The sequence below is a fragment of the Limanda limanda genome, chromosome 7 (genome assembly GCF_963576545.1).
Source record: "Limanda limanda chromosome 7, fLimLim1.1, whole genome shotgun sequence".
NCBI lineage: Eukaryota > Metazoa > Chordata > Actinopteri > Pleuronectiformes > Pleuronectidae > Limanda > Limanda limanda.
The window spans coordinates 24,779,282-24,801,929 of record NC_083642.1 but is presented as its reverse complement, the minus strand read 5'-3'; the positions used below and the strand labels follow the sequence as shown (position 1 = coordinate 24,801,929).

General features: G+C 41.6%; 1 protein-coding gene across 1 annotated transcript; it reads right to left on the bottom strand.

Moving 5' to 3' along the window:
• Positions 1–440: 440 nt before the first annotated feature.
• On the bottom strand, positions 441–6,244 carry krt18a.1 (keratin 18a, tandem duplicate 1). The gene is made up of 7 exons (XM_061073967.1): positions 5,714–6,244; positions 3,702–3,784; positions 3,164–3,320; positions 1,743–1,907; positions 1,532–1,657; positions 1,075–1,295; positions 441–986 (listed from the first exon to the last, which is right to left on the bottom strand). Exons 1-7 carry the CDS (start codon positions 6,152–6,154, stop codon positions 872–874), a joined length of 1,308 nt encoding a protein of 435 aa, XP_060929950.1. The 5' UTR covers positions 6,155–6,244; the 3' UTR covers positions 441–871.
• Between the last annotated feature and the right edge of the window lie 16,404 nt (positions 6,245–22,648).

The following is a 22,648-nucleotide window of genomic DNA, read 5'->3' as shown; positions in this document are numbered from 1 at the left end:
AATTGCTTGGTCTACCATTGGTTTGCCAAGACCGCCTGTGTTGGCACTTTGGACTCACTGAACGGAATGAGGAGGAAACTGCATTGCAGACAAATTGGATTTGGCTGCAATGCAGTTTACTCCTGAAACTACACAAACCCAACCCTGCATTGACATAGTGGTCAGTAGATAATAAGTGAATTTTTATTTTTGGGTGGACTATTTTTGGATGTTTAACAGCAGTCAAGACTTCAAAGCGTGTCTCAGATCAAAGGAATGATAATCCCACTGTTATTATCTGCTTTCATATTTAGTGTGCTTCCACTTGCTTCATTCATCCATTTTTTTTATCATGTTTTATAATAGAACCTGAAACATGTGAATGTTTGTGGCACACATGTGCCACATGAATGTTTTTTTTTTAGTTTATAAGAAACAACATTATCACACAACAACAAAAATTCTGAAACGTTCTTTATTGAAATGTCTGAACATCACGCAACAGACAAACATAACTGGATAGAGAGAAAACCAAAGAGAATGAAATATTAAAATAATGTTTAGCATTTTGGACTTTTTAATTTGAAACATTAGGTTCTTGAATGAGTTTGACTCTCCAATTATAATTTTGAACATCTACTGGTCAGGACACAGACACATAAATAACATCATGATGAAATAAATAAAGGATGATTTAGTTTTCCTCTCATCCAGTTTTTAATCAGCCCTGTGGCAGAGCTGCAAACCCAGGAAGTTAAACCAGTTGCAGTTGAGAGAGTTAGTGATGATATTTAAGAAGTCAGGAGAACCGACTGGAAATAACATTTTGGGCGATAATATGTTAGTGTCACGATGCAGTGAAAGTGATTGTTTGTATGTGTGCTTCAGGTTTTCAAAGGTTCTTGGTCTCTGTGCTGGAGGAAACCACCTTTCCATCCACCAGGGTCTGTGTGACAGTCATCACTTTGGTCTTCACGGTTTTCTGGTCTTCCAGGGCGTCCTGAAGCCTGAACAAAACCATTGAGAATTTTTTTATAAATCATGATCAACAGAGTTTTTTTAAATCAGAAACTTGGAATAGTTAAATCTACGTACACAAATTCTTCGCCGTCCAGCAGCCGTCTGTATGTTGCGATCTCGGCCTCCAGCTTCATCTTCATGTTGAGCAGGGACTCGTACTCCTGCGTCTGCAGCTGGATGTTGTTACGCAGCTGCGTGAGCTCCGCCTCCAGACCCAGGAGGATGGTGTTGAGAGACTCGATCTCCATGTTGTAACGCATCTCTGTGTCCCTGAGCGTGCCCTCCAGAGACCCTTTCTGTGAGCGTGAGGTGAGCGTTATAGGGTGGAAAGGAAAGAATGGGTTAAAGTTGTATAGGGAACCTGGCCGGCAGAGGACAGCTCCATAGCGACGGGTCACCGGAGGTTGGAGCTTGTGTCAACAGAGTAAATGCAAGAGACTTGAAATGAGAGTGCTGAGTGGGTCATTGCAGGGAGTTAAGATGATTCTGTTTTGAGGTAAATGAAGTGTGTGCTGACAGAGGGACTTCTCACCATGCTCCTCTGTGACTCCAGCTCGATCTCCATGGTTTGCAGCTGCCGGCGCAGGTCGTTCACCTCTGTCTGAGCACCCTTCAGGGCCTCTGTGTTCTGGACAACCTCGGTCTGCACTTGTGTAATCTGAAATAATGATTGCGATTAAAAGATTAGTAGATTTAAAGCCTTGTTCCTATTAGTGGGTGATAGTTTCTATTTACTCGCTCACCTGAGATTCGTGCCACAATTTCAGTTCCTCCTGGTTCTTCAGTGCCATCTTCTCGTATTTGGCCCTAATTTCTGTCATGAGCTGAGCCAGGTCATGTCCCTTAGGAGCATCAACATCTACATGGACTCCTGACTGGGCAATCTGGTTACGAAGCTCCATAACTTCCTGTACAAACAATAATGGATAGAGGAGTCAATAAGCATTATAATAAACTTAAAAGATCTGTTCTGAAGCCTGTTTTCATATCTACATGAAAAGTAGTGCTGATTCTAATGCACTTAAATGGGGCAAATCAAATAATTTCAACGTGAAACCGTTTTGTGATTTCAAATAGACAGAACACCCCTTTTATCAACAAAGACTTGAACCGTGACCTGGTGGTGACTCAGAGCCTCTTCTGAGCATAATCACATGTTACGGTCAGTTAAATATACAGGGGGTCCATGGTCTGGGGCCTAAACACTTGATTGAATATTCCCTTCAGTAAACAAATGGCTATGTTTTGGTTTATGTGCGTAGATGACAGTAATTTGGGGTCTTTGGTGTTTTCTCTGTTGCCAAATGTGGAGGGGAATCATTTTTTACGACGCGGCTTCCCACAGTATTCTCATAAAGATATTTCAGATTTCTTAAAACCTCCCTCTTCCCGCTGAATTTTTTTTTTTTCTCAAACTTGTTTTGAAGAAATCCTGTCCAGGATGTTTGATGTGTGTATGCCGACGTGGCATAGTGTGTAACACACACATGTAACTTAAACACACATGATGGTTATCCTTAAGGGGTTTACTTAGATGTGTCGCAAATATTAATCCAGCTCCTCCTAAGGTGTGGCTGTTTGCTTAGATGGTGTCTAGAGTTGTTTTAACTCTAGAAATGTCAACATACTCAACAGAGAAGCAACAGGAATAAAACCTTTGACTAATATTTGACTTAAAGGGTCATTCAAGTTACAAAAAGAGAGATATTGAAGCAGTACATTTACATTAAAATATTCTCTGCGATTTCATGAATGAATGAATAAAATTTATGATATTTTGTAAATCAAGAACAACTGACACTTGCAGGGATATCACTGACAACATTACCATAAATGAGTATTAATCTAATCCTTTTACCAATTTTTTTTTTAAATTCAAAGTGGGAGGGGCTAATTTGGAAGTAAAAATGTGATGTTACTGTGCACCCATTAGAAGTTAGCAACATGTGGATCAAATCGTAATGGTGCTTGTGGGGTCACTCGCTAAAAAAATCAAATGAAACCACACCACACCCACTCAGTTCAGATGAAGCAGATCACCTGACATGTGATGGACAAACTCTTTATAAATAAAAACGACGATGTGTTTACCGAACATGAACTCATTGAGTTATGACATTTTTATCTTGTTGTACAGAGTTGGATTCAAGGTCGTCAAACTCACGTTTTCATGGTTCTTCTTAAGGTGGATGAGCTCCTCCTTCAGAGTTTCGATATCGCTCTCCAGATTCATGCGGCTCATGTTGGTGTCGTCGATGAGCTTCCTCAAACCGATAATATCGGCCTCCACCGACTGACGGATGGACAGCTCGGACTCATATCTAGATAGAGCAGGGCAGGGAAGTGAGGATAACGGGAGAAACTAATACAGCTGCCAACACAAAGACTGAGCTAACTTTTGTTGTTTTATAATCCGATTGGATGGTTATTCAACTGATAATAAAACATCTACTCTCCAATAATCTTTCTTCTCAGTTTAGATACAGTATATTGTCATTTTGTTTGGATTGCAAGCAGAATTCTACTCTTTTGCAGCCACCTGCTGGGAAATGCAATTCATGACAACACCCCCACAGGCTATGATGCGAAGGTGATGATTTATGACTCCACGACAAATGTCCGTCTCTTTAAGCTATGTAAAACCGAGTGTGCTTAGAGCTGACTGACATGGTGTTTTACGGACTCAGCGGTGCGGTTCTTACTTTACTCTGAAGTCATCGGCTGCGAGGCGAGCATTGTCAATGTTGAGAATCAGGCGAGCATTGTCGGTAGTGGAATCAAACACCTAGAACAGGAAAAAAAGACTTATTTTGATGTCGAACTGGAGTCAGGAACATGCACAGAACAAACAAAAAGAGCTGACAAAAGGGCTTTCTTTCATAGTTTAAGTATTACTTGTTATAATAGCATCTGAATTAAATAAATGGGACAGAATGTGTGAGGTGATGGCACACAGTGCTGCTCCAGCCCTGGGGCTGAGCTTTAGCCGTTGTGCTAAGCTAAACTAAGCAGCTGCTGGCTGTACTAATAGGTTTAGTGTTATCAATTTCTGTTTGTAAATGTGGATGGCGTCAAAAACCAGATGGTTGCAGTATTTGCTTTGGCAGTCACTGTGATAAAGGCTGGGATGGACGACAGGGGAGGCATCCCGGTGGCAGAGTCTGACAGCCAATCAGCAGCTGCCAGACAGACACTGTCCTTCCACGCCTAAGGAACATGATCTTTCCCGTCAGCAGGGCAGGATGCGGGCAGGTGATTTGCATGAGGCAGGTTGTAATGGCAGTTGATTGTGTGGGCGTTTGTGTGTGTGTGTGTGTCAATATGAGTTTGCATGGGTCAGGCGCATATGCTGTTTCATGCTGTCGTGCGAGTCTGTATTTTGTCCGATTTTTGCATCACGCCATAAGAAAAACAAAACTGTGCTGGCCCTGGGTTGTTTGGATGACCTGTGGCCCTGGGCTGTTGGTAGAATAAATATGACCTAATTTCCAAGAGTTCAAATCTTATGTTACGTTATGAGTAGGATACAATGTTAGGAAATTGATGGAAAACTCCTTCTAAACTCCTCTTTGCCTTCCATTTTATTAAATTTTGATTATTTTAAAAGACTTTTATTTGAGTGGAAAACCAAAAAAGACATACTCTGTGTGGGCAGGCACACTTTCCTACAGGAAAAACTGTTCCTCACTGGGTTCGTCTCAGTGGAGACCAACTGGAATGTTCCACATGGAAATGACTGTGCTTGACTTAATTGAAAATGGAAAATGGAGCTTTTATTTAAATGTGGCAGAGACTGGAGGGTTACACAGTCCAGCCTCTCTTTCAGTCAAATCTTTTTTTCCTCTCTGGAACATTCACAGGGGCAAAACCTGTAATGAATGACTGACAGATTGTCCTGGTTGTGTAATGCCCTCATTTTCCTTCAGTCCCAAAATCATTTTGCACTTATAATAACTTCGCCAGATCTGTTTGTATAAGGAGTATCATGTAAATGTGAAATGAATGGTGTTATCAGATTTATTAATTATAAAATGCGGAACATAAAGTCACTGAGCTGCTATAATAATCTACACTGAGTTTTCCCTTCTTTTCCCCATCCCTTATCAGTTTCTGTTGTATGTATCCATAGTAGTAAGGACTGTACTGTTTGTTCAGTCCCATTGTCCAACAGATTATTTGTATTGCACCAAACAAAGAGGAAAAAGGTTATTAGAGTCATGACGTACAGGCCTGTAAATGGACCCTTCTACAGCCTGTGAAGTCCCCAGACTGGCCTTATTTGTTTCTCTCTGCTTTCCTGTCTCTCTGACCCCTGATGTCCAACATTCCTCCATCATATTGTTTCCGGTCCAGCCCTCAGCCCCTGGCCCAGTGGGCACTGTGCTGAGGATCAGCAGAAACCCATTCAACCTCTCTATTATGAATCTACAGAAAGTCAGTAACTCTATGAAGCCGCACTTAGTTCAGGTGTACAGAATATATTGTATTGATTACATTAACAGTAGGAAATAAATTACGCGTTTTTGTTCTTAAGTCACACTTGCATCACATCTTCTTTTAACATCCATTATTTCATAACTGACCCCGGGATTTATCGTTCAATTCAGCTATCCACCATATCCTCCCTCTCTCCATCCATCTGCTTTCGCTCAACATTTAATAAATGCACATTCCCCTGTCTGCCCTGTCAACGCTCCCCCAGCCCCCTCCTCACCTTCCTCCTCAGGTCATCCAGGATGGCCTGGTACTTGCTGTAGTCTCTGAAGTCGGGTCCGCTCTTCTCCAGGGCCTCCCTGATCTTGATCTCCAGCTTGCTGTTGGCCTGCTCCAGGGTCCTCACCGTCTCCAGGTAGTTGGCCAGCCGGTCGTTCAGGTTCTGCATGGCAAACTTCTCGTTGCCCATGATGTCAGCGCTTTTTCCACCGCCGCTCACCTGGACGCTGCTGGAGAAGCCCCCTGCTCCGGAGCCCATTGACATCCCAGCACCCAGGCTACTGCGTCCACTGGATGAGATGCTGATGCGGCCCCCACCGGCCCCACCATGGATAGTGGGGGCCCTGTAGACAGGAGCAGAGGCACGAGTCATTGATATAGCAGAAGGCCTGCTACTAGTGGAGGAGCGCATGGAGTATGTTGATTGCTTGGAGGTTTTCATTGTTGCTGTAGAGTGTGAGACTCAGTGAGACAGACAAGGAGCGAGAGAGAGGCACAGGCTGGGCGGGCTGAAATGGGAGCTCACAGACACAAGGCAGGAGGAGAGGAAAGCTGTTAAACTATATAAACCTTGTGGGCCCTCAGGTCCGCCCCTCGGACCACTCCCCCTCACCCTGAGTCGCCGCCCTCTTTTCCACAGGACTAAACCGCAGGGCTGCTCACAGCTCGCCTTTGTGATCCACAACCTCCAAAGTTGGTCAATTCTGAGGTGTCAGGGGGATTCATTAAGTTGGAGATTTGCGAGTTGGAGAAAATAAAAGACATTTTTGTTATAGACTTTATTGTTAAAACAGTAAAGTTTATTTTAATGATACTCCTAAAGATTTTAAAACCAATGATAATTTTGAGGTAAGTCGTAAGTGACACTGAGGAAGCTATGCAGAAAGCGAGTAAACTCAGTTCATTGTTAGTTTAAGTTTCCTATAATAAAGATAATAAAAGAAGACCAGGCACAGTCCTTGGAAATTGTTTCGTATAAAGCTTAACATTGAGAAGAAATTTTTAATTTTGGCATTTGTTACAAATAAGTGAGGTATGCCACTCTCACAGACAATAACAACAAAATGAAGTTGCATGAATGAATATTTTTCACATTGAAACGTTAGCCACAGTTACTTCACTCCCCCCCACCTAAAAAAACGATGGCGACATTTCAGCGAGGGATCGTCATGTCTTGAGAATTAAGTTGAGACATGTCTCAGGATTGGTTCTGTCAGCGATGTAATCACTGCTTTTAGTCACTGTGCGTGATATCAGGTCATGTCACACCTGGAGAAACGTTGCGTCCATAGTCATTTTCAGGAAGCATGGTAAACATAAACTGGAGGGGCACTTGGAGAGTGCACACCTCCGCCAAGGCTGATTGACCACTAACAGTAAGTGTTGAGATCAGACACATTCAGAGCATTATACGGATCAGCAACAATTTCTCAGTTCTCAGTATTTGCTGAGAAATTCACAAAAAAGTAGAACAACAGCCTATCTGACCATGTGGAAGAACTCTCCCTCTTAATCGAATCCACAACAAAAGTTGATATGTTTGTATTTGGTTCCTTCCCCAATTCAATTCCACCAAATTGGTTTATTAGTTTTGTGTAATTCTGCTAAAAGACAAACAAACTGATGGACAGCAACAAAAACAATAACCTTCTTGACATAGGTAATTCAAAAAATGATCAGCAACCATACAAAGCAAATGATTTATCGTTAAAGAGAACAAAATTGTAATCTTTAAAAAAGCTTTATGGTGAATTAACATTGACAAGAATTTCTGATGTGTTAAGTAGCTCCAGATGTTATGTCAGTACGATGTGTTATCTGTTTAATGTAGCCGGATATGTGTCTGATTGTCCTCCTTCCATAAGGATGTGGCCAAACAAAGGAACAATTCCACAGTCTCCCTGGTAGATGCGTAGGAACAATGACTTTCCTAATCTAGTAAACATATTCCAGAAGTCCCCCTGCAGCTTTTTAACACAAGCACATTCCAGTCACTGCACCTCTGAAGCTCCCTGTTTACTGACTAATAACACGAAACCACCCTTTTTCCTTCAGGTTCTTTGCAATGTAAACATTTTCTTTTGTCTGTCATCAAACCAAATATTCTGTAAAATCAACGGGCAACAAAAATAAAGAATCATTTGGAAATTAAAATGTTTCTCTCCCACCCACGCTTCCCTTTATCAGCATCTGCTTGTTCTGCAATAAAATTCCTATGTGTTTCTCTGTGGTCATGTTGAGTCTCATCCTCTGCACTTGTTTTTTGTTTGTTTTTCATGAAGGAACATGCAGCAGGATATTGAAGTATGAAGATGTTCTGATGAAATCAAAACAACTCTTGTTGTCACTGAGCGGGCAAACAAAAGGGATCCCCGCTAAGCATAGCAATAAAGAACCGTGGCAGCCTCAAAACATGTTTTTAAAATGATAATTATGATAGTGATGACAAATGCATCAAAGATTATTTTTGTAAGTTTTTGTATAAAAATGATGACGACAAAGGCAATAGCGAACGAAGGGGGGAGTCAAAGAGAAAGCAAAATAAAAATCAAGGTGGGGTAACTGACAGAAGATAAAAAAGATGTATTTTGGATTTCCTCATCCAAAGTGAGTCGTCCCATAACACAGACAGAACCAGCATGAATTATGTTTTACGGCTGGCTGGTTTTCAGGTTTCTGTTTGTCGAGCAGTGATGGTGATGATTCCAGCGTTTTGTCTGGCCATGCCCAACAGAGAAAACAAAGATTAACATACAGACATGATGGCAGTATTTAAAGCAGATCAAGGGATTTAACTGTCAGACCCCCTGGATGTGTAAGATAAATGATGGAGATTACTGTAGGCTTGAATGGAGCTTTTCAGTGTAAATCAACATGTTTTAAATGCTAAAACAAATATAATCAATCAATGAGAGGTAAGATCAATGACTGATGCTGCTCTCATGTCTAAATCAAAGACTCAAAACTTACTAGACGTGTCCAACTCTAGCTCTGCTGTAAGGCGGCAGCAGTAAGGGTGGGCTGGGCTGGTGATCTCTGTAGACCAGACTGTCTCATTGTGGTTCAGCCTTCATGGTCTACATGGCCACAAAGCAGACGGCAAGGAATTGGGACACAGCTTGTGTGTAAATAGAGCTGAAGCCGGAATATTGTTTGCTTAGCTTGGGTCAGCATTAAGACTGGAGGCGGGTAGGAAAAGCAGACCAGCATCTCTGAATGTCAATTATTGGGTTATTTTTACATTTCTTGAAAAGAAGACATGAACTGTACTGCTAAGTATTCAAAGGAAGCTATAAGCTGAAACATTTTCATGAAGACCAACAACAGAACATAGTGACGGCTTAGCAGGGGCGGATCCAAGGGACCCAGCTAAAATCTGATTGCCCCCTGACGTGCCCTTTTCCTGTCAGTAGTTTGAGAATAAATAAATAAAAACAATAAATATGACGAATTGTTAAGAATATTATTTTTTCAAAGGTTTGTTGAAGATCAAAATGTTCTTGAACAAGGAAAAATTTTCAAAATATAATCCAAAATGTGTGGCTTTGCTGGAAGTCAAGAGTAAACAAGGAATGATTTAAATGTTCACCTTACTGAAAAGGGAATTGTGCATGGATCCTAGACATATATCACAGACTCCGCTTAAACTGAGATGTTTGTGGACTGATTAAACAAAGAAGACACAATGTGTTAATGAGGTTTTGGAATGCTTATTCTTACCCTTTAGAGACAGTCAGTCTGGCTCACTGCTACGGCTCATTTATGCCAAATGCTAAGCTAACCACATCCAGCTCTGTGCCTGATGCACGGACATGAGATCGGTATCTTTCTTCTCAGTTTACTCCCAGAAAACAATGGGTTGAAGAGAAATTCACAGAATGTCAGTTTTTTCAGGACCGGTCCTTTGTTTCTCCAGGCTTAATATGAACAAGAAAACCTTTCATCCAGGTGTGTGAAAAACAGTAATGTGTTTACTCATGTTTCTTGGTGTTATTACAGCTGTCCATGAACCATTCATTGGATCTTATTCACTGTATGGAAAACACCCCTGTTATAACTTGGATCATGTGTACGGTTTATATGACATTTTGACTTCAGAGACAAAAGTCTTCAAATCTTAACGAAAAGATCTTTTAACTTATTTTTTTGATTCTTTAGAGGTTTTAAAACATAAAAGGGAAAAATATCAGGTTTTGAAAACATCTCTCTGAAACGTTTGATGTGAAACATTATTCCTTCTTTTGTCTGGCAAAGAAGCCACATGGGACTTACCTCCAAGGTTCTGGCCCAAAATCAAGAATTTTTCTCTATCATTACCCTGATAGTCATCACACGACATGAATGGTTTTCCCCTTCAAGCTAAACGCTAATCTCAGTTCCTACAAGGGGCAGAACGCGGGTTGTTCCCGGACATATTAACAGTCCATGGATGACGTCTAGTTTCATCAAAATGTTATTAAGTTGCTGTTATTATCCTGTGTACAGATATAGTCTCATGAAGAGTATGAGTTTTTTAATATTAGTTGCTAGGTGTTTTAACTGTGAAAAACTCCCTTTGATATACATTTATTTAGGAAATCTTTGGTAAATTTGCTATCTGTTTTCTTCTTCATTCCATTTTATAATAGCTTTCTCCTGGTGTGAACCTTCACTCGTCTTGCTGCACTTAATTAACTTACTGTAAACTACGGGGAACCCCAGGATACACAATTTTCTGTCGTAAAAAATAATCACTTTCAGGAGGTGGTAGAAATAAATTCTAAGTGAAAGTCAGCCTCTTTTGATTAAAATCAGACTGAGGCAACCCTTCAGTACATGACATGAAAAAAGAGAAACAATGCAACAAGGCACCCAAAAAGCTGAAAAATGACAGTCGGACAGATCAGTCTGTGTAGCGCTGGTCATGGGAGGGGCCAACCTAAACCTCTGTTAACTCTATTCCATCACCTGTGTCACCCTTATCAGCCTCATGCAGTAATGTCACTGACCAAAATGGATCATGAGTCTGGGAAGTTACACCTGCAGTCTGACACACTCTGCCAGGACTCACTTTTGCCAGATATGTGTGAGGGAGAGCTGGCAAATATGCGTTTGCGACCATCTATGGTATTTCTGCTGTTGGTGTAAAATTCACCTGAATAGCCGTCACTTTCTTGTTTGGTTCTCTTTGACGGTTTGTGTTTTTAGTTTTTGTGTTCGTCATGAGTTTGACTCATGATCATCTGATTAAGAGTTGAAACTTTCCCCCGACTCTCATAGACAGATGGTCTGTGGAAATGAACAGTTGTATTCCTCTTGAAAAGATTACATATAGTCTCAGAAAGAAATATAAGTTATTTTTGAAAATCTGGCAGCCTTATTTGGAGTACATGGATACACCACCAACGGTACTATAGGACTGTAACTATTTGGAGCTCTGAATTACATTATGTACTGTGACATTGCGGTATTTCTCTGTGATGTGTCATCCTGTTATGTCATTTTCTGTAATGTTTAATGTAGAGTGCTCTGTATGCTCTGCATGTTCTCTTGCATTGTGAAAATGTTTTGAAAAGTAAAATATTCCAAAAAGAGTTGAAACTTTTCTTCTTTGCTGGGATAAAAAAAAAGATGGCTTGAATAGCTTATTGAGACTGAAGAGTCCTTGTTCAGTCAGACCATCCTTTCTCTGTTCTGACCTCAGCAGGCAGAACACCCACAGATGGGGCTAAATCAGAGTGCTCCTGACAGAGGCAGAGGACTACCATTGAGAAGCTTTATTTACAGGTCCGGCCAAGGGGTGGTCCAGTATCTGACCTAGGGTCAGCTACTCCAAGCCCTTGGCTGTTAATCACTAAACACCTCACTCAGTAGGAGGACAAACCCTTACAGATGATGTCAGTGACTCTCCCATTAAAACACAGAGGCCTTCAGTCAGCTTACTAACAAAGTCACTCATTTACTGTCAGTCCAAGGGCTGCGATATACTTGCACTGCCAGCCATTTTATCTTTGACTCAGACAGACCTTTTTTTCTCTGATTTGATTCAACTAACATAAACAAAGATGGCGAAACTCAAAAAAATAACATTTTGCTAATGTTACGATCCTGACTGAAAAAGAGACGATCACTCAATGTGGGTAACTCCAGACGTTGCCACACAGCTTGTCTTCAAAACTCTTCGCTATTTCATGCCAACTGACCCTGTCAAAGGACTTGCTTACTGCCCCAACCTATTATGTGGGTACTGCATTTTCTGAGAATGTGCACAACCTTTCCACCAAATGGACGCAGGATCACAAAGCAGTCATTTTGAGTGCACAATTGAGTTGGCAGCTTGTATATCGCTGTAATGACTCACTAAGGGGGGGCTGGTGGAGGGGCAGGGTTATTGTGGGGGCACAGACAATTTACAGGTGTGTGGAAAATTCCTATCAGGTCCGGTGGCTCGCTTCAGACGACGATGAATCACCGATCTGTTATGAGACAATGTGATGTCGGGAAACTGCTCCCGGGCTTGTGTGAGAAAATGACAAGGGTAGACACAATATCAGAGTGTGTTTTTCCTCTGCTACCATTTAATCAAAACAAGGCACATGGGTTCTGAAGATGATTAAGAGAATGACTGGCGGTTGATTCCAGGAAGTCTTGGCTGTAAACTGTCATACAGATGGCCAAGATGAGCCAGAATAACTTTGTAACCTTTTAACAGGTTTATAATTAATGTGGGAAGGCAAATGTTTTGGAGATTTACAATATGAGTAAAGCATTACAGCTGTTCACCCATATCAGCACATAGGTGTCAAGGGTTTAATCAGGGTGTCATCATTGTTGAAAGTCTGCAAGTTTACTGGAGAGGAGGAGCAGAACGACGCCAAAACAAACGGTGAAGTAAAAGGTCAATGGTCTGGGTGGAGTGAGGTCAGGCTGGAGGTCTGGAAAAGAAAATAACATGAAAGTTTCCCTGCAGATGAGTGGAATTTGTTTTACGGAAGTAAATAAAGGAATAATAAAAAAAAATGTGCAGGGACGCACATGATGCAAAACCTTTAACATCTGGTTTCTGAAACGGTGGAGTTGAAACTAAATTAAAGTCTGAAGATTATGACTCTGTAGTGAAGACCTCTTGGCATCAGAAAGGCATAATCTATCAGGAAGAATGATATCCCTTGTGGAAGTGAACAGGAAATATAACTAACAAAAAAAACTTTTGTTTTCTGCAGCTGAGATCCTTCCACCGGACTTTGCCTTAGCTCAGTGACATGGGGAAGTGAAGGAAATGCACGTAGATTTATTTCAAGACTGCAGTCCCAGTCACATGTGTAATTAGGGCTGGTCAATATGACTAATAAGGTAATCATACTTTAATGATAAATGTCAAATCCTGATTTTTCTCAAGTTAAAACACTGAGTTAAAATGTTTCTCCTAAGTGAAAGTTGAAGTAGCACAGTATTAAAATTTAAAATGACAAACACAAAAAAATTTAACAAATGTAAGCTACATTTACAACAATTATTTGTATTATTCCTCTCTCATGCTTGAACTTTTATTACATTGCTATGGAAAACGATGTTGTGATAATTATTGCTGTTGTTTTATTGCCCAGCTCTGTGGGTTAATGTAAGGAGAGAACACGATCGATTGGTCTTGAACCAGGTTGTAAGCTATACCAAATATGTTACAGATGTTGCGCAGACTTTTCTATATTAATAAAAACAAAATCTGATACCCTGCTGAAAAAGTGCTGCATTATTTTAGTGTACTAAACTCATAGTAGGTGGCCAAATTCAATGGTAGATAAACAGGAAGTGATGCTTGAGATATGAGTTATCGTCCCACATTCCTTGTAGGGTTTGGTTAAGGCAACAAAAACCTAGGTATGCTTAAGTAGCTCAAGTATATCACTTATTATCTAAATATATGATAAAGAATATGATCTTTCCCGAAGCCTTTTAAATTGACAAAATTGTTATTTTGTAGGAAAACAAACTCAACATGTCAGTCACTGATTTGCAGTTTGTATTTTTTATTAAAAGGCTACATGAGTTAAAGGGCAGACACTGGGTGGAGTAGAATGATTTAGATGTCAGGGATGGGAGTGGGTTGCGGAGCTGGGAGGATATTCTACAGAGGAAGACGATTTCATGTGTGTGTGTGGGGGGGGGGGGGAATTTACTTATCTGTGAAGGTGGACTGTACTTGGGATAGCGTGAGTGAATGCTAACTCCTTGGAAGAAAGGATTTGTTAGGGTGCTGCAGGGAAGGCTCACGGAGGGTGTGTCAGTCCTGGAAAAGCGTTATAGGGTGGAGGGTTCGGTCAGTATAGGCGAGCATTGAATGAGCATTCAGGGAGCTTTGGATGGGAATAGAATTTAAAAGAAGGGCAAGGTCAGTATCTGACACACAGGAACGATATTTCAGCAGGATAACACTCACTGATTGTAATAACTAGTACGTTTTCAAAGAGGCTGGCAGTAAGATAGACAACCATGTGCACTGTATATCATAGGCACACAAATACTTGTGGATGTGTGTTGTCTTAATCACTTTTTTGATCCTGCAGTTTCTTTCTTTCACACACTTAAGACATTCTTAGCCACCATGTCTCCTCCTCTTCCGCATCACCACCCACATTCCCGCTCTATAATTGCTCCCAGAATCCCTCCCTGTGACGCACGGCGCTTCTAGGTAAAGAAAGTTCCAAACTTATCCCATCACCATGGCGACGGGAAACAAATTAGCAGGCTTCATTTTGGGAAAGTGCTCTGCTCAGCCGTAATTCTATGACCCCACTGTGCACGCATGATGGGCCTGTATGGAAGCTTCTTGGCAAATCCTCCGTGGAGTTGACACGCCACATTTCACAAGCGCGTGCAAGAATGTACCACGGTCGTCAGGGTCCAGCTTTTCAACGCTGTTCCCTGCTCCCCTCTGTGTCTCAACTGCTGGGCTGCATGTTTTCAAGCACAATGGATTCATTTGAGTGGACAGGCCCAGTGTGAAAAATGTTCTCCGAAGCGCTCTCAGTCTCAGTCAAGGATAAAAATAATGAAAAGAAGGGGGTGAGAGAAAGAATGACCACTGTCTGGTTTCAGAGAATGTTAACACAGGCCAAGTTTGACTCTTAAAAGAATCAGCCATTGACTGAGATGTGAGAGGCAAGTGTTCCTGGTCACAGCAAAGGCTTTCCATTTGAGGCCAATTACATGGAGCAGATCCACAGTTGTGCAACACACTAAATGTCAACTCATCAAAAGTTGATTTCAGAAGTAATTAAACTCAATTCAATACACTTCACTGCTACTCCTCTACTTGGTCTGGTAAAACCAGTAGCTCATGGTGGCTGACGTAGCCAACACTGTGGGACTGGTTTACAAAGACAACAATCCCCTGTTGGGCAGAATTTGTTATGTATGTTGTATCACCGCAAGCCAGAGAGCTGTCAGGAGCACTGTGAGCCCATTCCCACAAACCAGGCACACTGGCTTAACTTTTACATCAACAAAAATAATTTGTCCATTTATCTTGGAAATCTTGACTGTCCACTTGCTGTTTATTTTTACTTGATAGTTGCCATGATTATTGTGAGTGTTACAAGCTATGGTCACTATACACTAGTTAAAGAGAGGTGTATCCTGGCAACGGTGTGTTTTATTACCTGAGACGAGAAGGCTATGTTTTCACCCCTGTCTGTTTGTTGATTGGCTCTTTTGTTTGTAAGCAAGACAACACGATAACAACTGAAAAGATTTCCACAAAACCTGGTGGAAGGCAAGGGAACTGGTCAGGAATTGGTCAGGAGAGAATCATCATTAGTTGGATAATGGATCTTGATTAAACAATCAAGGACATTAAGGGAATTGATATTCATGACTGTATGACATTTGGTGGACTTTAATTGAATTTAAAGCGACTGTTGGGCCTTGGTAGAGGTGTTCGTGCGACTTAGTTCCATTTTGGTTGTTTATGAATGAAAAATGTTTCTTACAAAATTACCATGATTTGTAGATGCATGACTGGTAGTGTAAGACGAAATTAGTGGTTGTCAAGGCACTAGAAAAGCCCAATATAAATGTAGTCTATTTACCATTTACACAGCCTTACTTTAATGTCAGAGACCATATAATTAAAACAGCCAGAAAAGCTGAAAGATTAAACCCATATTTTTTCCCTTGTTTGCACTGCGTCTAAAAGCCAGTGGGTAACTCTGTCCTATCAGTGAACAGCATCTTGCAAGCTGTGTCTATTTCAGGTACAGGGCTGACTCATTCCTCCCGTATAATTACATCCTCTGTGACCAGCCGTCACCTCACAGATTGTAGAGTAAATTGAACGTGCAGGAAAGGAGGCCACTTCTGGGAAATCCCTCTAAAAAGGGGGTATCCCCACTCAAAGGAAACCCTCAATATTCCCTCCTCCTCCCTTCCCCTCCTCCCTATCCCTCCTCACTACCCTCAAATATCCACAAAGACCATATGCAGTTTCTGGAAACTATTACATCTGCCTGCAGCTTTCAGTCTTTCCATCCCCTTTTTTTTCCCATGCCACACCATCGCCACGTATGGTTTTAATTCATTCCACATGGCGGAATAGCTTTGCTCTCTTTTTTTTCATTACTCCTCCTACTATGGCCCACACACACATAGAGATACAGTGAGAGTACAAGAGGGAGAGGCGGAGAGAAACAAAGCTGGAGTGGAGGGCCAAATTGTTGAGTTGATAAATATCGCATATGCTCACTAACTGCAGCATGTGAGTATGAAAAACACTCAATGACAATCTGCAGCCACCTCAGGGTCTCTCAGTCGGTGCTGATGTCTGGTCACACAGAGCGTTTGTCTGTCTGGCAACCATATGTTGACATGTGCAGTCAGTGGGCTATTTGCTGACCTTTTGTGTTGCCCCTCCCTGAGCTTTCCTGTACTGCTATGGAAACACTGTGGGGCACAATTAAATGTTACTGCATCACTGAATACTTAATACATAATGTGAGCTGATAGAGAGGTGATGCACTCGTTTTAAATTCTCAAACGGAAATACTACATGATATTTGTAACAAGGAAAAATCATGTTTGTGAATAGTTTCCTGTTTTCAAAGAAGTAAGAAAGCTTTCAAAAGAAAAGGGATTAAGACATCTTCATAGGAAAGATTTGTCGACATTGCGCCTAAGCTTAGCAGTTCCCATGAGAGCAGTTAGCTGATGACATTTGCGGGCTGTTGTTGCTTAGAGACGTGCTCTACTGACTAAAGCACCTCATACCATAAAATCTCTGAACATTGGGACGAGACATTATTTAATTCTTTGAACAATCCCACATGGCAAGATTATATTTACTGTCCATGTGTCTACACTGTTTGGGAGGCCTCATTATGCTGTTAAGATTTTATTACACTAAGAGAGTGGAAGCTAGTTACCTTTGCTTGCTAACGTTGGAGCCAACTACAATTAGAAGGTATTTTCAGGACAGCAAACAGATGGATTTTGTTGAGTGTTTAGCTCACAGTGAGAGAGCAGCTGATTGACAGACGCAGAGCGGAGTGAACGGCTTGGGCTGTAAGGTTTGACCATGTCCTGGATGTAGACTGGACCCGATCCATTAACAGGGTTAGGGTTAGGGTTAGAAGAGGTTGGATGGCACTAGCAGGTAGACCTGCCAGGAGGGAGTTGCGGAGCGTGGAGTTTGAATGGTGTGAATTTGACCAGCCTGGCATGAGAAGGGCTCGGCCTGAACCGCGCAGCTACCCAGCACATGCAGCGTGCGAAGGTGTTTATATGGACGCTAGTGATGATGATGATGGTCATTATGGACAGAGAGAGAGAATTACCACATTACACCCTGGCCAGTTTGATGGGACGGGCACATGGTAAGACTTCCTTTACCAGTTAGAAAGTTGTGCTAAGGCAAACCCACTGGTCAGAAAAGACTATGGATGTTCAGCTCTGATTCAACCTGACCGGGGCCATCATCCCCAAGCACCCCAGATCTGCCTGGTGGAGTTATCAGTGAACTGTGAATTGGATTGAAGCAGCCTACGGCCCGTGCTCAGAGCACGCTGCAGCCATCGGCATCAAACTGAGTCAGAGGATCAGGGGGCAGGGTGAGTCCCTGCATATTCTAAGAGACGATATCTACGAGAAAATTTCTGTTGTGTATGCTAACTGTACAAAGTCTGAGCAGCGGAGTCCGCTTACTTACCAATAAGAACAAAAAGATCTCACCAGCAGTGGCAGTCCAACAAAGCTAAGCCTGAGAAAACAAATTCTGGAGAAGTAATTGTAACTTTATTATGGCAGACACAACTAATAACACGCAGGTTATCCATGGGCACCCTTTTCTGCTGTAGGCACATGCCCACGTGGAGTACGGTCACAGAGAGATCACCCTCTTTGGTGACAAGTTACCCTGCTTTAACCACAGCCCACAGCCTGAGGTGCACATTGTCAGAGTGGCCTGCACCAAAATATTGGAGTCTGGGTGTGAGCATGTAGTGCCTGGCACAGCCCACCTCCACCATACTGCTGATGGAGATATGATGTTGACCCCAGCCAAAAGTTCCATTGAGATGCACCATGTCCTGGTGGCTCGCTTAGTTGTTCAGACCCAGCAACCCACTAACATCCCCATCAGAGTTTATAATCCTGGCCCTACACCTGTCACCCTGAAAAGAGGGGCTGTCGCCTACGGTTCAGAGTTGGGACTGGCCACTTGAAAGGTAACAACCTCAAAACTTTAACTTATTAACTTTTCTTAGCATAGTTAGCTTAACTTGCTAACATTTGAGGCCATTAGAATTCCATGTTGTTTTCCATTTATTTATTTTCCAACACCGACTAAGCGTGGGATTTATCAGTTAATTTACCTCAGAACTAGGCTAACAATGCAAATCATTTTCATCACGAAACGTAAATGTCTGCTCCACACAGATATCGCATTAATCAAAGTACGGTATGTTTCTGATGGAAGTAAACACGTAGCCGCTAGTGTAACTACAAACAATTCATTATGGTTTGGACCAAAATTCCAGACAAACACCAATGACTGATTTCAACAAATACATTTTTTTTAATTTTAATTATAAATTAATTTGTCTCAAGTTTAGTATGTTCATTGTTTTGGTATTATCATAAGGGGGTATATACTCATATATACTATAGGCCTACAAGCACATGCATATGCAACAAGTCCTGCTTTTGTGTTTGCACGTGTTGATCCATTCGTTTTCGATGTATTGTATTCGTGAGAGCTTGTGTCCTCTCAGTGGCTACGTGTTTAAATTTCTTGGTGTGGTCTAAGTATGTTTGTCTTTTTTTCTGACCTTAGAACTGGGAGTGGCCTTTATGACCAGAGACCGATTGGAGGAAAGCAGAAGTTACCAGACTCGGGCCTCCCTGCTTCCTTTCCCTTCGAATACCGTCTCACTTCCCTCCTGCTTGAAACTTTCTCTTTTCTCTGTAGGATTTCTTTTGTCAGTTGTTATATCTTTTCCTGTACCAACCCTCTCCCCACCTTGGTGAATCCTCTCACCTCTTAGTTGTAGTTCTGGCCTCTTTTCTACCCTTGGTCTCATTTGCTTCCAACCTCCTCTTTACGCTAGGTTTCTCCTCTCTTGAAGCTGTACCTACATATCACATTCTGCCATTGTAGCCTCTCTCTGCTCACTTTTTCTTCCCACGCCCATCTGTCTTCCTACCATCCTGTCCTCCCTCCCTTCATCCGCCTCCATCCCATCCAGATCTTGTGTTCTGTATTGTGAGTCCTCTAATCTTTTCCTGGCTGGTTGTGTTTTCTTTTACTCGCTCCCTCCCTCTTCACCTCCCTTTCTCCCTCCATCCCCTCCTGACCTTCTGGAAGCAGAGCTGTGCTTGGATCCTGTTCTGAACGCCCGTCTCCCCCACAGGAATGTACTGTTTGCACATAAACACAACAAGAGGACTGATAAGAACGTGTCTGTACAAGGACAGCTTTCTGACCAGAAACGCAGTACTGTCAGGGGATCTGTGGAGCAAGGAAGTTAAGATTTGTCATTAGATTCAAGGTTGGATATCTGGAGGGAGGGGGGGGGGGATTCCTGGTCGACATCAATTGTGCATTCACTGGCCTCAAGAGTAATTCAAGAGTAATTTTATGATAGAACTCTAATCTGTCTGATATCAGGTCCAAACTGTATAAATTGGCATCATATATTTAAGTTAGATTTGAATTGTTTTGCACAGAATGGATCAAAAAATTAGATCAGAACCATATAAAAAATAGAAACCTATTAACATTGATGTTTTCTGCCCAAATGATCTCAGTAACTTTTGGCATTACTGATCTTTATTTATACATAACTGAAATATAGTTATAAAAGAACTGTTGGAATGTCATAAAACACTATCACGTTTGACTAATGTGGAAAAAGTGGGTATTTAGTGCTGGAGAAGCTAAAAATGGTGGCAGACGAAAACATCAGCATCAGATTTAATGGAACAATTACATAATTTCTTCAAATAGCTTCCAACTGCATCATAATGTGTCTCTGTTCTTTTGCAGTGGTTTAATGAATTCCAACTGGAGAATTAGCGCCGATGCTTGCTTATTTCAATAAGTAAACTACTAATATTTTTGTAATAGGGGATAGAAATAGGCATTCATTACATTTTCTGTCACAGATTTCCTGCAAATTTTGAGATAATTTGTATAATAATGGAACATGAATGGAAACTTGTCTGCTGACACATTTGTAGTCGGGCATAACATGTACATGTGTAAAGTATACAGTCACTGGGTTTGATGTAGGGATTTATGGTATGTAGCTATTTTGCTAGTAGACAATTACTGGTAAAATGAAGAACAAATTAGGCATCCCCGAAATGATGTCATTTAGATGACAGACACAAACCTTGTGACCCCTCAGTTATCGACCAATGGTTTAATCAGTAACAATGAGAGGGAGAGACCTTGAGAGAGTGAGCAGCAGCTGGATGTTACTATTTAGTCATGGATGCCTGTGCCAATCTCCCGTGAAATGACGGGTGGGGACGCACCAGTCTCCATGGAGACAGGACGTTGCTGCTGACTCATTGACCAAAATAGATAAACTTTAAGTTTCCCTTCAAAATAGGAAATATGGCTAATTACTGGAAACAGCAGCCTATTCTCTTGTTGATATAACATTCCCAGGATCTCGCTCATCTGATGCCCAAGAGTAAAGTTTACCCAACAGTATCGGATTACATGCAAAAACATGCAGTCGAGCCACACAATGGCTCCATTTACTTTTGCCACGGTGCTGAACACACAGCTGGACAAGGCCGTACTAGGAAATAACAGACCAACATTTGTCACTTGTGTCCACGACATTTGACCAGATTCACTTCAGCTTTAATTCATTTAATATTCGGCATGCAACTGTAAAGCCTTTTATTTTCTTTATGAAAGTAATTTCAGAGTACCCACTTTTCAGTGGCTCCATATTTAATAACAGCATCCGTAGCAGAAGGGGGCAGTATAGTGCAGGTGTTTGTTGCACAGGTAGAAGCAACAGGTTGTGTCAGGTGAGGAACATGATTATCCACCACGTTTAGATTCCTGTGGAGCGTCACACCCCCCCTTTGGTTTTACCGGTTACTGTCTTGTGTTGTGTAATGTTTGGCTCTCCTCCCGGTGCCCATGTGTGTTGATCTGATGAAGGTTAGTTGTTGTGTGTTTTCAGGACAGCAAATAGTGTGTCAGGAGAGGACCGGGAAACATGGACATTCTTCATTAGATAACAGAAACTACTTTTTGGGGAATTGGTGTGTGCGTGTGTGTGTGTGTGTGTGTGTGTGTGTGTGTGTGTTTGTGTGTGCGTGTGTGTGTGTGTGTGTGTGTGTGTGTGTGTGTGTGTGTGTGTGTGTGTGTGTGTGTGTATGTGTGTTTGTGTGTGTGTGTGTGTGTGTGTATAAATAAAGAGAAATGTAACCTGTGAACAAAGCCAAACATATAGTGTGTATTTGTTTCTATGGATACAGTGCAAGTCTTCAACAAATTGTCAGTTGTTTAAAAAAAAATACTAAACTTAAGTGGATACAAATTTACTTAATAATACTACACATTGTCTGGATCACTTTGATTTTAAGAACCTTGGATTTAGGGTATTTTAGTAATGTAAGGACATTTTCTCTAATCCTCACTTTCTGATAAACCTTTAAATGGCAGTACAAATGTTTAAGACTTGGTTATGGTCAGAATTAGGTTTATGTTGGGTTGTTATTTATTTGTGATTGTTGACATAAGGGTTAGGGGGCTGGGAAATGTTGGTTATGTCACTGAGTGTCCTCACAAAGGTGGGAGTACAAATACTGCTGTGTGTGTGTGTGTGTGTGTGTGTGTGTGTGTGTGTGTGTGTGTGTGTGTGTGTGTGTGTGTGTGTGTGTGTGTGCGTGTGTGTGTGTGTTCTTATCAGAAGCAGGGGAGCCAGGAACACTAAAGGTGTTTTTAACTGGTTTCCAAAACAATGACAAAATAATCTATGCATTCCTGCATGCTGATAAAAACAAGTTTCTGACTGTTATCTCAACCAGCATACAGACTGAGTAGGAAATAACAGGTCTGAACATTGGACCCCTCCCTGCTCTGCTGCAGCCGAGTCTTACAATCCCCTTACTCAGCCTCCAAACCTTTATTTCTCGTTACCATTTCTTTCTCACTCGTTCTGTTCCCTCTGCCTTCCCTCTAAAACATCTGTCTTCTCTTTGTCCAGAGAGAGTAACAACTTTGTGTCTTTGTTCTGACCTATCAGGAGGACATTTCTTACCAAGTATTCTCAATCTCCAGGTTCTCCCTGATGCTAAACCTCTGCCGTTAAACTCATCTATCTGGTTTAAACCAGGTTTCTGCCAAACTGCATGAGCATTTGATTGAACTCTAAACACTGGATGCCAAGAATGGGAAAAGGCTTCTGGCTGCTGCGGCAATTTTTTTTATCAAGAG